The 12,545-nt window shown below is 38.1% G+C and overlaps 1 protein-coding gene across 4 annotated transcripts in view; it reads right to left on the bottom strand.

Annotated features, from left to right (window-relative positions):
- LOC311150418 (msx2-interacting protein-like) overlaps positions 1-12,545 on the bottom strand; it is a 44,580-nt gene that overhangs the window by 18,007 nt on the left and 14,028 nt on the right. For all 4 annotated transcript variants that reach the window (XM_084187889.1, XM_084187891.1, XM_084187890.1 and 1 more), the window contains exon 3: positions 6,803-7,402. In XM_084187889.1, coding sequence (XP_084044015.1) covers positions 6,803-7,402 — 600 coding nt within the window. The remainder of the gene's footprint in view (positions 1-6,802; positions 7,403-12,545) is intronic.

The following is a 12,545-nucleotide window of genomic DNA, read 5'->3' as shown; positions in this document are numbered from 1 at the left end:
GAATCTCATATATCAGTCATAACAAGAGGAGTAAATCACTGTAAAGAACTGATGATTCAGAAATGGTGTGCTTTTGTCTGAAACATTACATTTAAAGACATCTCTATGCACAACGATTTTGATATAGTTCCGAGATGTGATATCGGAATCATCGTCAATCCATTAGACGGGTGATTCTCATGAAACCAGTTTTAACCATGGCAGTAACAACTTGAGTTAGAAAACTGTGATGCATCTGCAACAATCAACTATCATTCTGAACACTAAGATGCCTAGTTTATGGCACAGTGTCTTATTTTAAATCCATTGTATATTTTTGCCTGAATTCTGTACATTTTCACATTACCGAAATGCGTCTGATTAAATTTGATAAAATGTTGAATAAAACAGAAATTGTTGCTGTAGTTTGTCCATAAATCATACAAGTTATATACTAGTTTATGTTTACATTAAAACTATAATAATTATTATGTAAAAACAGTGTCTGCAGAAAACAGTGTCTGTGGACATGTTTCTCATTACCGTAACACTTTAAGTTGCTGTAAAAACTCCAATCATTTTTTAAATAAAGTTTTTTTCACCCATGATGCATCATCTAGAGGAGTAGTCCTTAGATGAGCACAAGTTCATTTAATTTCTTCACTTATATGCCTTCAGAATGAGGATCTTATTCTCAAACACCCCCTTTAAGACACTTGACCTTTCACTAAAATGACTAAAAAGCTCCAATTGGGAAAAACTTTGAGAACTATTACCTTACCAACATGGAGGCATGAATGGGCTTTAGTGATGTGGTCAATTGTTTGCTGACTCATAATGGCTGTCTCCTATTACTTGCAGATTGAGCTAAGGGGCTTTCATTACCGAAACACAAATGTCTCATTACTGAATACATTTTAAGTCAGTTTCGGTAATGAGAACCTTAATTTCAGTAATGATAATAATCAAACTCTAATGTATAGTCAATGGGTGTGCTGTGCTGGTAACTTTTCTTATTTACTAGGACCACTGCTTACACCTATTGTATATATATATTTTTTGTAAAACATCAGTTATTTTATTAAGTAGGAGTTGTCAAGAAATATGGGTGCATAAACCTTATTCAGATTTACTTAAAGCCACAATCTGGAGTTTGTTTCAGCAACCCAGCCACTTAAAGGAGGATATCCTTCATTTTGACAAGTGTACCTGTTTTAGCAATTACCTTTACTGTTGTTTGATATCCCAAGACAGTTTTTGATTCATATCCCACATATTTAGATACTTTATAGGTATATCATGTTTGCCATTTGCCCATAGGATGCCATTCAATTTAGAAATGCATCTAAAATACCTTAGAACCACACATATCCACGTCCTAACGCCAATATTACTTGTAAATACAGTGGGGAAAAAAGTATTTAGTCAGCCACCAATTGTGCAAGTTCTCCCACTTAAAAGGATGAGAGAGAACTGTAATTTTCCTCATAGATACACGTCAACTATGACAGGCAAATTGAGGAGAAAAAAAATCTAGAAAATCACATTGTAGGATTTTTAATGAATTTATTTGCAAATTATGGTGGAAAATAAGTATTTGGTCACCTACAAACAAGCAAGATTTCTGGCTCTCACAGACCTGTAACTTCTTCTTTAAGAGGCTCCTCTGTCCTCCACTCGTTACCTGTATTAATGGCACCTGTTTGAACTTGTTATCAGTATAAAAGACACCTGTCCACAACCTCAAACAGTCACACTCCAAACTCCACTATGGCCAAGACCAAAGAGCTGTCAAAGGACACCAGAAACAAAATTGTAGACCTGCACCAGGCTGGGAAGACTGAATCTGCAATAGGTAAGCAGCTTGGTTTGAAGAAATCAACTGTGGGAGCAATTATTAGGAAATGGAAGACATACAAGACCACTGATAATCTCCCTCGATCTGGGGCTCCACGCAAGATCTCACCCCGTGGGGTCAAAATGATCACAAGAACGGTGAGCAAAAATCCCAGAACCACACGGGGGGACCTAGTGAATGACCTGCAGAGAGCTGGGACCAAAGTAACAAAGCCTACCATCAGTAACACACTACGCCGCCAGGGACTCAAATCCTGCAGTGCCAGACGTGTCCCCCTGCTTAAGCCAGTACATGTCCAGGCCCGTCTGAAGTTTGCTAGAGTGCATTTGGATGATCCAGAAGAGGATTGGGAGAATGTCATATGGTCAGATGAAACCAAAATAGAACTTTTTGGTGAAAACTCAACTCGTCGTGTTTAGAGGACAAAGAATGCTGAGTTGCATCCAAAGAACACCATACCTACTGTGAAGCATGGGGGTGGAAACATCATGCTTTGGGGCTGTTTTTCTGCAAAGGGACCAGGACGACTGATCCGTGTAAAGGAAAGAATGAATGGGGCCATGTATTCCATCAGCAAGGGCATTGAAAATGAAACGTGGCTGGGTCTTTCAGCATGACAATGATCCCAAACACACCGCCCGGGCAACGAAGGAGTGGCTTCGTAAGAAGCATTTCAAGGTCCTGGAGTGGCCTAGCCAGTCTCCAGATCTCAACCCCATAAAAAATCTTTGGAGGGAGTTGAAAGTCCGTGTTGCCCAGCGACAGCCCCAAAACATCACTGCTCTAGAGGAGATCTGCATGGAGGAATGGGCCAAAATACCAGCAACAGTGTGTGAAAACCTTGTGAAGACTTACAGAAAACGTTTGACCTGTGTCATTGCCAACAAAGGGTATATAACAAAGTATTGAGAAACTTTTGTTATTGACCAAATACTTATTTTCCACCATAATTTGCAAATAAATTCCTTAAAAATCCTACAATGTGATTTTCTGGAATTTTTTTTCTCATTTTGTCTGTCATAGTTGACGTGTACCTATGATGAAAATTACAGGCCTCTCTCATCTTTTTAAGTGGGAGAACTTGCACAATTGGTGGCTGACTAAATACTTTTTTTCCCCCACTGTACCTTGGAGATTTTTTTTTTTTAATGTTACCTTTTTATGCTTAAGTCCACTTTTGAAAACACATGCACGTAATTACAGTACTTATGCTAAATGATGGAGTATTTTAGTCAATTGCATTTAGATCAGTGATTTTATTATTATGTAAATCATTTTTGATTAACAAATGACAGTTTGATGATGTATTGGGTTACTGAATCTTAAATAGAGCTCAGTACAGTTTTTCAATGGCAAACTATGCAACACTATTTTCCGAAACCTGCTCATCATTACCGTAATGCACAAATACTTCAGAAATATTACGAAAGGTAAAACGTATACTTTAGTAATTTTGGATTAATCTGATAGTGTGTCTTTTGTTCTTTACCCAAATATGTGTACATAAAAATAACATATATACATACACAAGTAATTATGACAAAAAACAAGATTCAGAAAAGGTTGTGTTGCAGTAATAAGATAAATTACAAAATACATTTGAATAATTGAATGTTAAATATATTTATTTTCAGTGTTATGTTTAACTCAGGCCTTTTCATTACGTGAGCAATGTTAAATATTAGAAAATGATTTGTTTCTGTTGCGGTAATGAGAGGTTTTGCATTGGTAGTTGTGGAAATTGTGGTAAAATGCATAATATCTGATCAATAAACATAATAATTATGAAATAGATAACTACAGATCCTAATCTTAGTGATCCAAGAGTAATTATGGTGGACATTGTTTCATTTTTTGGCAGAATTTTTTTTGTCAAGTGCCAGTTTTGTGAGAATCCCCCAGTACACTCAACAACAATCATGTTTGTTTGAACAAACTTCTATACGAGGTTGGAAATAATTAAGGTTACCCTAGCATAAAGGAATATGTAATACCATTACTTGTCTTTGAGTGGCACTGTTCTCACAATTCATCCACATGGAATCAAATCTGTTTTGAGTTTTTTTCTATTTATATGTTGAAGCAGAATATTCTGTATATCTGTTCACCGTGTTGGTGAATATAAGAGTTATCCATGAGTGCATTCAGCAGATCGTGCCCATATGGATTTGAATCAAATCACCTTGACTAACAACCAAGGTTTGAGAGCAGCTGAGAACTACAATAGATCACAAGTGCATTGATTCCAATTTTAGCAAATCATGACTCAGGTAGATGACAAAATGGCAAGACACTGGCTTTTGTAGAGCAAATAGAGAGCACTTTTGACAAAATACTGCTTGTGTTGTTAGTAATGGAATAATATATTTTATAACAGAAGTAATAGAAAGGGAGCAAAAAAATGAAATGTTTTAGAAAATAAATATGAGCTGCAATCCTCATATGTAATAAAAACAAAACAATTATTTTCATTGTATAGTTCTACCATTCCATCTCAATCTCTTGTGGGATGGGAATTGATTTTGCTTTTCAAAATTATGCTGAGATAGTTTTTTTATGTCACAGTATACTGTTACACAGTAGTAAACATGACCATTAGATATGTTCACACTTGCAATAGACATTTCATAAGCCGTGCATCCCTTCAGTAGTACACCCCACTATTCCCATTCCCTTCTCAATTTTCCAGCCGTCTCTCAGCTATTTGTTTCCCTCGGCTCCTCCTCCTTCCCTCAGACACTCCCATAAGTGCTGCTGATGGTGCCTGGCCTGTGGGAGAGGGCAGGGAGCAAACAGTGGCTAGAAATGTCCAGTTCCAACTGGATCTCACGGAGGAGGGGGGGGAAGACATTACCCATACACAGAGGTGGGCAGTGAGAAAATACACCAGCAGTCTCCAAAAATTCCCTGTAGCATTTCTTCCTGAAACCACATATGCAGCTGGGTGCACACACCAAGCATATCAAGCTGTGCAGTCTATTGTGTCAGATCTCAATGCTCTCAAATAACCAATGAAACTGCTTAAATTATAGAACCTACTTACTCTTGCCACGCTAAAGAAGTCTCCTTGCACATTTTCACTGTCATTCCATATCAATTTACCTTTTGACGCCGGTTGTTGGAATTTGTCGTTACATTTATACCAGATTTCCAAGGAGTTACCTCGGCTCAAGATTAGTGGGGCTTTAACTTCTAGCCCCCTCAAATTCAAAGCTGGACCTCAAAGCCAGTTCCACTGCTTTTTCATTCTTCCCCTCTAATCAGGGACTGATTTAGACCTGGGACAGCAGGTGGGTGCAATAATTATCAAGTAAAACAGAAAACCAGCAGTACTCCGGACCTCCCAGGGTAAGATTTGAATACCCTTGTATTAGCACTTCACACAAAAATCTTTTTCAAGGAATTTAGTGGGTCTGAGCAATTCACACCGAATAAGCAAAAGTGGAAATAATATTGTACAATTTTTGTTAAAACCAAAGAAGTAGAACAATTTTCTACTATTGAGTTCATTGTATTACATTCATCAAAGCCAAGTTGGTGCATCCTGAACTGGAGTTACTATGCTAATAACGCTAACTAGCTTTAATTTCACTCAGAAGTTTGTGAGCCAGAGACGCTTAAACTACTATCAATTTATGTTGAGTGAATTCAAATCATATGCCACAAGCAAGTTGAATAAGCTAGTCCTTTAAGTTCTTGGAGGGGCATGCTTTTCATAATAATTGGTTATTATAAAGCATTACATAAGGGTGATTCCTCACAAATCTAGAACAAAACAAGACCATGATTTTGGGGATTTCACCAAATTTAATCTTTGGAGGAAGGATTGTTGACATATATTTTACATTTGTATCTTAAAGGGATACTTCGGGATTTTTGGCAAATGAGGCCCTTTATCTACTTCCCCAGAGTCAAATGAACTCATGGATAGCATTTATATGGTCTCTGCATCCAGTATGAAGGAAGTTGGAGGTAGTTTCATGCTAGCAGATACCATAGACTTCCAATCATTTGCACTAGCGCGAGTTAGTATTTGCCCTAGCGCTAGTTAGCAACTTCCTTCAAACTGCACGGAGACACATAAAAATGGTATCCACGAGTTCATCTGACTCTGGGGATGTAGATAACGGTGCTCATTGCCATAATCCAGAAGTATCCCTTTAAAGCATAATTGAGAAATAATTAATTGAAGTTGGAATATTTGTGATATTTTGGCCTCACCAAGGCCTCCTATAAGACTCCATAATGTTTCATCTGTAGGCGCTACAAAGCAAAAGTTGGTGTCATATAAAGCTTTACTGCTTGCTCAGTAATATGAGTAGCATTTTGATTTCAATAGCACATTTCTTAAAATGTATGAATATTGAAAGTTGTATGAATATTGAAAATGTACCATTTTGATTTGGGTCATTTTTCTATATACTGTTGAACATAATATACCTCACCTCAATGTAAGAAAATGGTTATTGAAATCAAAATACTAATCATATTATAGTATACGCTGTAACGATTCATATGACACCAACTTTGGCTTTGTAGCACCTACAGATACCGATGGAGTCCAAAATGTTACAAATATTCCTACTTCTATACATTATGTCTCAAATATGCTTTAAGATACAAATGTCAAATATATGTCAACAATCCTTTATCTAAAGGACCCTTCTATAGATCACATTTTGTGAAAATCAAAACATTTATTTAACAACTTGTTTTGTTCTAGTTTCATGAGTAATCACCCATAACTAGGTTGTATTTTGAGTGAAACATCCCTTTGAATGTGGGTGGCTAAGTTCTACATTTGGGTGGCTAACTATGCTTCTTGTTTAAGAAGCATTTCTGATTTGTTTCATCGAGCAAGTTGTACTCTGAGTAAAGCAGAAAGATGGGCACAGAGACACCATGTGATAACTGCAGGGGACAGAATGCATGAAAGTGAAACTAATGAGCACTCGCTCTACCTACCTGCCACTGGTGCTGCTGCTGGTGCTGCTGACTGAGTCGGAACTGGAGGAACGGCTGCGAGAGCCGGAGCCACTGTGGGAGCGGGGAGGCCGGGATGCCTGAGTCGCCAACCTTTGTGGAGAGGGGTTACATGAATGTGAAGAGTGTGGAGACCGGCTACGACTGTCGTGGTAAGAACGATCTCTACGCCGACCTCCCTCTTCTTGGTACAAATCCCTGTGAACTACGCTGGCCAGAATAAAGGGTTCTCTGGTACGAGGCTCATATCGAGGCTCTGGTGTATCAAAGTGGCTCGGGCTCCGGCTATGTGAACGATAGTATCCCACACCAACCGATGAAGATCCTCCACTTCCTCCAGCCACAGCCCCAGTCCCTCCACCTGTTCCACTGGCGCCAGCACCTACAACTCCTCCACCGACCCCTGCAGAGACAGCCCCACCACCTCCACTGGCAGTTCCAGTCCCAGTGTTAAGTGTTCTCTCCCTGGTATCTCGGTAATAGTCTGTGTCGTAGTGACGCTGCCGGTCAAAGCTGCTGCCAGCACGCTCGTGATGACCATAGGCACTGTGATCATATGCTCGATCCCGACTTTCAGCAGTCCTGAGTGACAGGGATAGGGATGGAAGGAGTAAATGGAGAGAGAGAGAGAGAGAGAGAGAGAGAGAGATGCACATTATGCTTTTTGACACCAATTACAAAACTAGTTGAGCTTCACACGGTGGTAAATAAAAGTATATCAGGTTATCAAATAACTAAGACAGCAGTCAAGTTGAGTGTTCAAATGGGGTTTCTGTTTGAGACTTAAAAAATACAGTAAACATTTTAATTGATATATCGTACTTTACTTTAGCAAGATATTTAGTTTAAAAATATTTGTAAATATTTCTAATTAATTCATATCGCTCATTATTTGTTGCAGAATTTGTCACTTATATTTGTCCAGATACTTTCAGATTTTTATCTAAATGAAATGTTTAACTACTACTAACTAAGCATGGCAATTTATTCAAAATCTTTCATTTGTTTGTGAATTTTATTCTAGTATTTTAATGAACATCCAAATCTTCTTAATTGGAAAATGTATTGAAAACCGGTAAGAACCTAAATAAAAGGAGTAGATATTTTAGACATAGTATTACATGTACTCGACTGAAATGCAGAAAGAAAATAAACTTGTTTCTATATTTGCATAATAACTCCAGCTCTTACACCTCTGTAGCTCAGCTGGTAGAGCACGGCACTTGTAACGCCAAGGTAGTGGGTTCGATCCCCGGGACCACCCATACACACAAAAAAAATGTATGCACGCATGACTGTAAGTCGCTTTGGATAAAAGCGTCTGCTAAATGGCATATTATTATTATTATTATTATTATATTTCTTATGATCCATACAATAGAGACACATCCTGATGTGGAAAAACAAGAGTCTGGGGCCTTCACAATGGATGTAATTCTAAAACCTAACGCTAATTTAAAAAAATATCATTCTGGACAGCTGTACATTAATGGTGCATGATCAGACAGATCAAAGATGATGTTTAACTCCAGTTTATAATGTACAGTATATGAGAACAATATAACAAATATTATTGACGAGAACCTATTTCAATGTATGCAATCCCATTCTTAAATGGAACTGAGGAGCATTTCAGGCAATAGACAAGTAGTTGATAGCTCAATAATAATCCACTGAGTTTGCCATTAGGGATGTCCAGAATTAGATTTTGATAGTATGATAACACTAAAATATCTCAATTACACGGTTTTCACTGTATTGTGCAATTACGATCATAATGTTATTGCACAATTAGTTATGTTAGCTTTTATGGAAGTTCACAGCGGTAGCTGCTAGCGAAAAAGATACTGCACTTATCCATATTCAATTATTGAAATAATTACAAAAATGCAGCAGTTTCTGAGGATTATCCTACAAGATAACTTGCTATCTAAACTACAAAATCACCAGACCTCCTAACTGGTAGCTTGTCAAGGTGCGAGAGCCTTCATCTTTGTCAGAATGGCCTAAAACAAAGTACAAACACCATTCCAATCCAAAGGTTTTATGTACACTGAAATTGAATCATATGCTCTGCTAACTAATGAATACACTTGTACTAATTTATGTTCTTATAGCAGGTACAGCACCACTTCAATAAAGAGGCAGTTGGGGTCTATCAAAAATGTGTGAGTTAACGAGGTGTCGATTTATCAACAAATATTTGAATTAAGGCAGAGGAATAAAAAAAGCTCATTTCATGCCTACTTAAAAATTGAACACAAAACAGGGCGTCCCCACTGAGATTACAATGTAGGAATCACACTTAAATGATTAGTTAACCTTTTCATATGTATGAGATGAATCTGTGACTTATTGAAACGCAGTTTAGAAGGTGCTGGCTCTGTAACTTTGGTAACACTTTATACAGCCTGGTTTAAGATGGTACCTCTTAAAAGACTGTGGTAACAATGGATACTGTCTTTCTAGTACTTTCTGCACCCAAAGGAATAAAACACAATTGGTAACTACCTGGTACATAGTGACACAAGTCTGAATCTCAAAGAAACCAAAGTATAACTACTATACAATTTAAAATGTAATTTAAAATAACTACCTGGTACATAAGCTATCTGTAAAATAAAGCTTTACCATAACTTCCTTTCTGAATACAGTGATGAGCATGACGGAAGTTTAATGATTGGTTTATCATAATTAGTCACAGTTAGAACGTTTCAAAACCACGTACAGTGGGGAGAACAAGTATTTGATACACTGCTGATTTTGCAGGTTTTCCTACTTACAAAGCATGTAGAGGTCTGTAATTTTTATCATACGTACACTTAAACTATGAGAGACGGAATCTAAAACAAAAATCCAGAAAATCACATTGTATGATTTTTAAGTAATACATTTGCATTTTATTGCATGACATAATTATTTGATAAATCAGAAAAGCAGAACTTAATATTTGGTACAGAAACCTTTGTTTGCAATTACAGAGATCATACGTTTCCTGTAGGTCTTGACCAGGTTTGCACACACTGCAGCAGGGATTTTGGCCCACTCCTCCATACAGACCTTCTCCAGATCCTTCAGGTTTCGGGGCTGTCGCTGGGCAATACGGACTTTCAGCTCCCTCCAAAGATTTTCTATTGGGTTCAGGTCTGGAGACTGGCTAGGCCACTCCAGGATCTTGAGATGCTTCTTACGGAGCCATTCCTTAGTTGCCCTGGCTGTGTGTTTTGGGTCGTTGTCATGCTGGAAGACCCAGCCACGACCCATCTTCAATGCTCTTACTGAGGGAAGGAGGTTGTTGGCCAAGATCTCCCGATACATGGCCCCATCCATCCACCCCTCAATACGGTGCAGTCGTCCTGTCCCCTTTGCAGAAAAGCATCCCCAAAGAATGATGTTTCCACCTCCATGCTTCATGGTTGGAATGGTGTTCTTGGGGTTGTACTCATCCTTCTTCTTCCTCCAAACACAGTGAGTGGAGTTTAGACCAGGTCCTGCTGTGTAGTTCTGGGCTGATCCCTCACCTTCCTCATGATCATTGATGCCCCACGAGGTGAGATCTTGCATGGAGCCCCAGACCGAGGGTGATTGACCATCATCTTGAACTTCCATTTTCTAATAATTGCGCCAACAGTTGTTGCCTTCTCACCAAGCTGCTTGCCTATTGTCCTGTAGCCCATCCCAGCCTTGTGCAGGTCTACAATTGTATCCCTGATGTCCTTACACCGCTCTCTGGTCTTGGCCATTGTGGAGAGGTTGGAGTCTGTTTGATTGAGTGTGTGGACAGGTGTCTTTTATACAGGTAACGAGTTCAAACAGGTGCAGTTAATACAGGTAATGAGTGGAGAACAGGAGGGCTTCTTAAAGAAAAACTAACAGGTCTGTGAGAGCCGGAATTCTTACTGGTTGGTAGGTGATCAAATACTTATGTCATGCAATAAAATGCAAATTAATTACTTAAAAATCATACAATGTGATTTTCTGGATTTGTGTTTTAGATTCCGTCTCTCACAGTTGAAGTGTACCTATGATAAAGATTACAGACCTCTACATGCTTTGTAAGTAGGAAAACCTGCAAAATCGACAGTGTATCAAATACTTGTTCTCCCTACTGTATATTGTAGGGCCCAAAATTCCATTTAGTTTTTTTAAGGTTTTCGCTCTCAAAATCACTTTATTTATAGAATAATAACAAAATTGGATGTTCTAAGTCCACAACAATGGTCAAACCACATCAGGAGACCACTTTTGAGGTCTTGGAAAAATCTAAGAAATTTACATTTTTGGGTGTAGATACCCTTTAATTCTGTAGTTCACATGTTATTGCAGAGTTTGCTAAACAAATCACCACTGGATTGATGCAAATAATCATGATCTAATTCTACCAGGTAGGCATAGGCTACTTTGTAGTTAACATTTAATTGAGAAGGTTTTTTGGAAAGCTTTTCCATCTACCAAAAAACAGCCATCATTAGCATCTTCGCTAATGGCTACACAAAGTGGTAGACAAACGCGCACACAGACAGGGTCATTCCCGCTTTTCCTCTTCTGAAAGAAAATACAAATCACTGAAGCATTGTGTTAATGTCTTATGATAATCTTGGGCAAAGCATGCTTGCAGATACCCATAGACGTCCAGTCATTGCGTTAACGCTAGTTATCATTGGCTTGCAAAACTACCTCTAACTTCCTTCATACTGGACACAGAGACATAAAAACGGTATCCACAAGTTCATCTGACTCTGTACATTGACAATTAGGTTTGCCAAAGCCCATTGCTAATTTTTTATTTTGGATCATTTGGCTTTCAGTATAAATTCTGCATCAGGAATCTGTTCCTGGAGTTATCCTACTCTTTGGCTCAGAAGAAAAAGGAATTGACAAGTTTCCAAGGTTAAGCCACTGACAAAATGAGAGACTTTGCCATAGCCATCTAAACATTGTCATAAACCCTTTAGTCATGACAAATCTGACAGTAAAATGTAATATACAGTAGCATTTCAAATTGGGTTTTTAAATCATATTTTTATTAACTAATGCAACTATGAAATCTGACATAATTGTTCATGGTTTAAAAAACATTCAGAGGTGCATCCCTCTGTTTAGATTATCTGGCCTGTGTCTCCATTTTTCACTCTCATCTCACTTAATGTGAAAAATGCCTCAGCAACACGGTACTATTGACTAGGGGATTAGGAGCTGGGAAGTGGGCGGAGTAGGTTCAAGGTGAGGGGGACAGCAGATAAAAAGGTACACATTCTGCAAATAACAACAAGCAAGTAAACAGTCTATTTAACTGCTATTTCTGTTAGTAGGAAATATGGAGAGAGACAGGGGTTCAAACTAGGGGTTAGAGAGAACAGCTAAAATACACAAGGCAGGACATACCAACCTTTTGAGACAGCGGTAACTCGACCTACAATTCCAAATACAATCTAGGGAGACAGAAATTTGTGAGCAAAAAGGAAAACCGTAGGGTGGGTATAAAAATTGAATTAAAAATTATATATTTAAAAAATAAACAATTATTCTGGCAGGTTTATGTTCAAAATAGTAATCCTCATCAGTATGGCAGGAATCGTCACTTGCTTTGAGGGGCTGGAATATCAACTGATCCAAAAATCTAATCCAATTGTAACAAGATTTTTCTGTGATGGAAAATAGTCATAGGAAGTCAGACTAAACTATCCTTTCAAAAATGGTTACATAAAACGCAACGGATCAATTT

Source organism: Coregonus lavaretus (assembly GCF_964263955.1).
Source record: "Coregonus lavaretus genome assembly, chromosome: 22".
Lineage (NCBI taxonomy): Eukaryota > Metazoa > Chordata > Actinopteri > Salmoniformes > Salmonidae > Coregonus > Coregonus lavaretus.
This window is presented reverse-complemented; position numbering and strand designations above follow the sequence as displayed.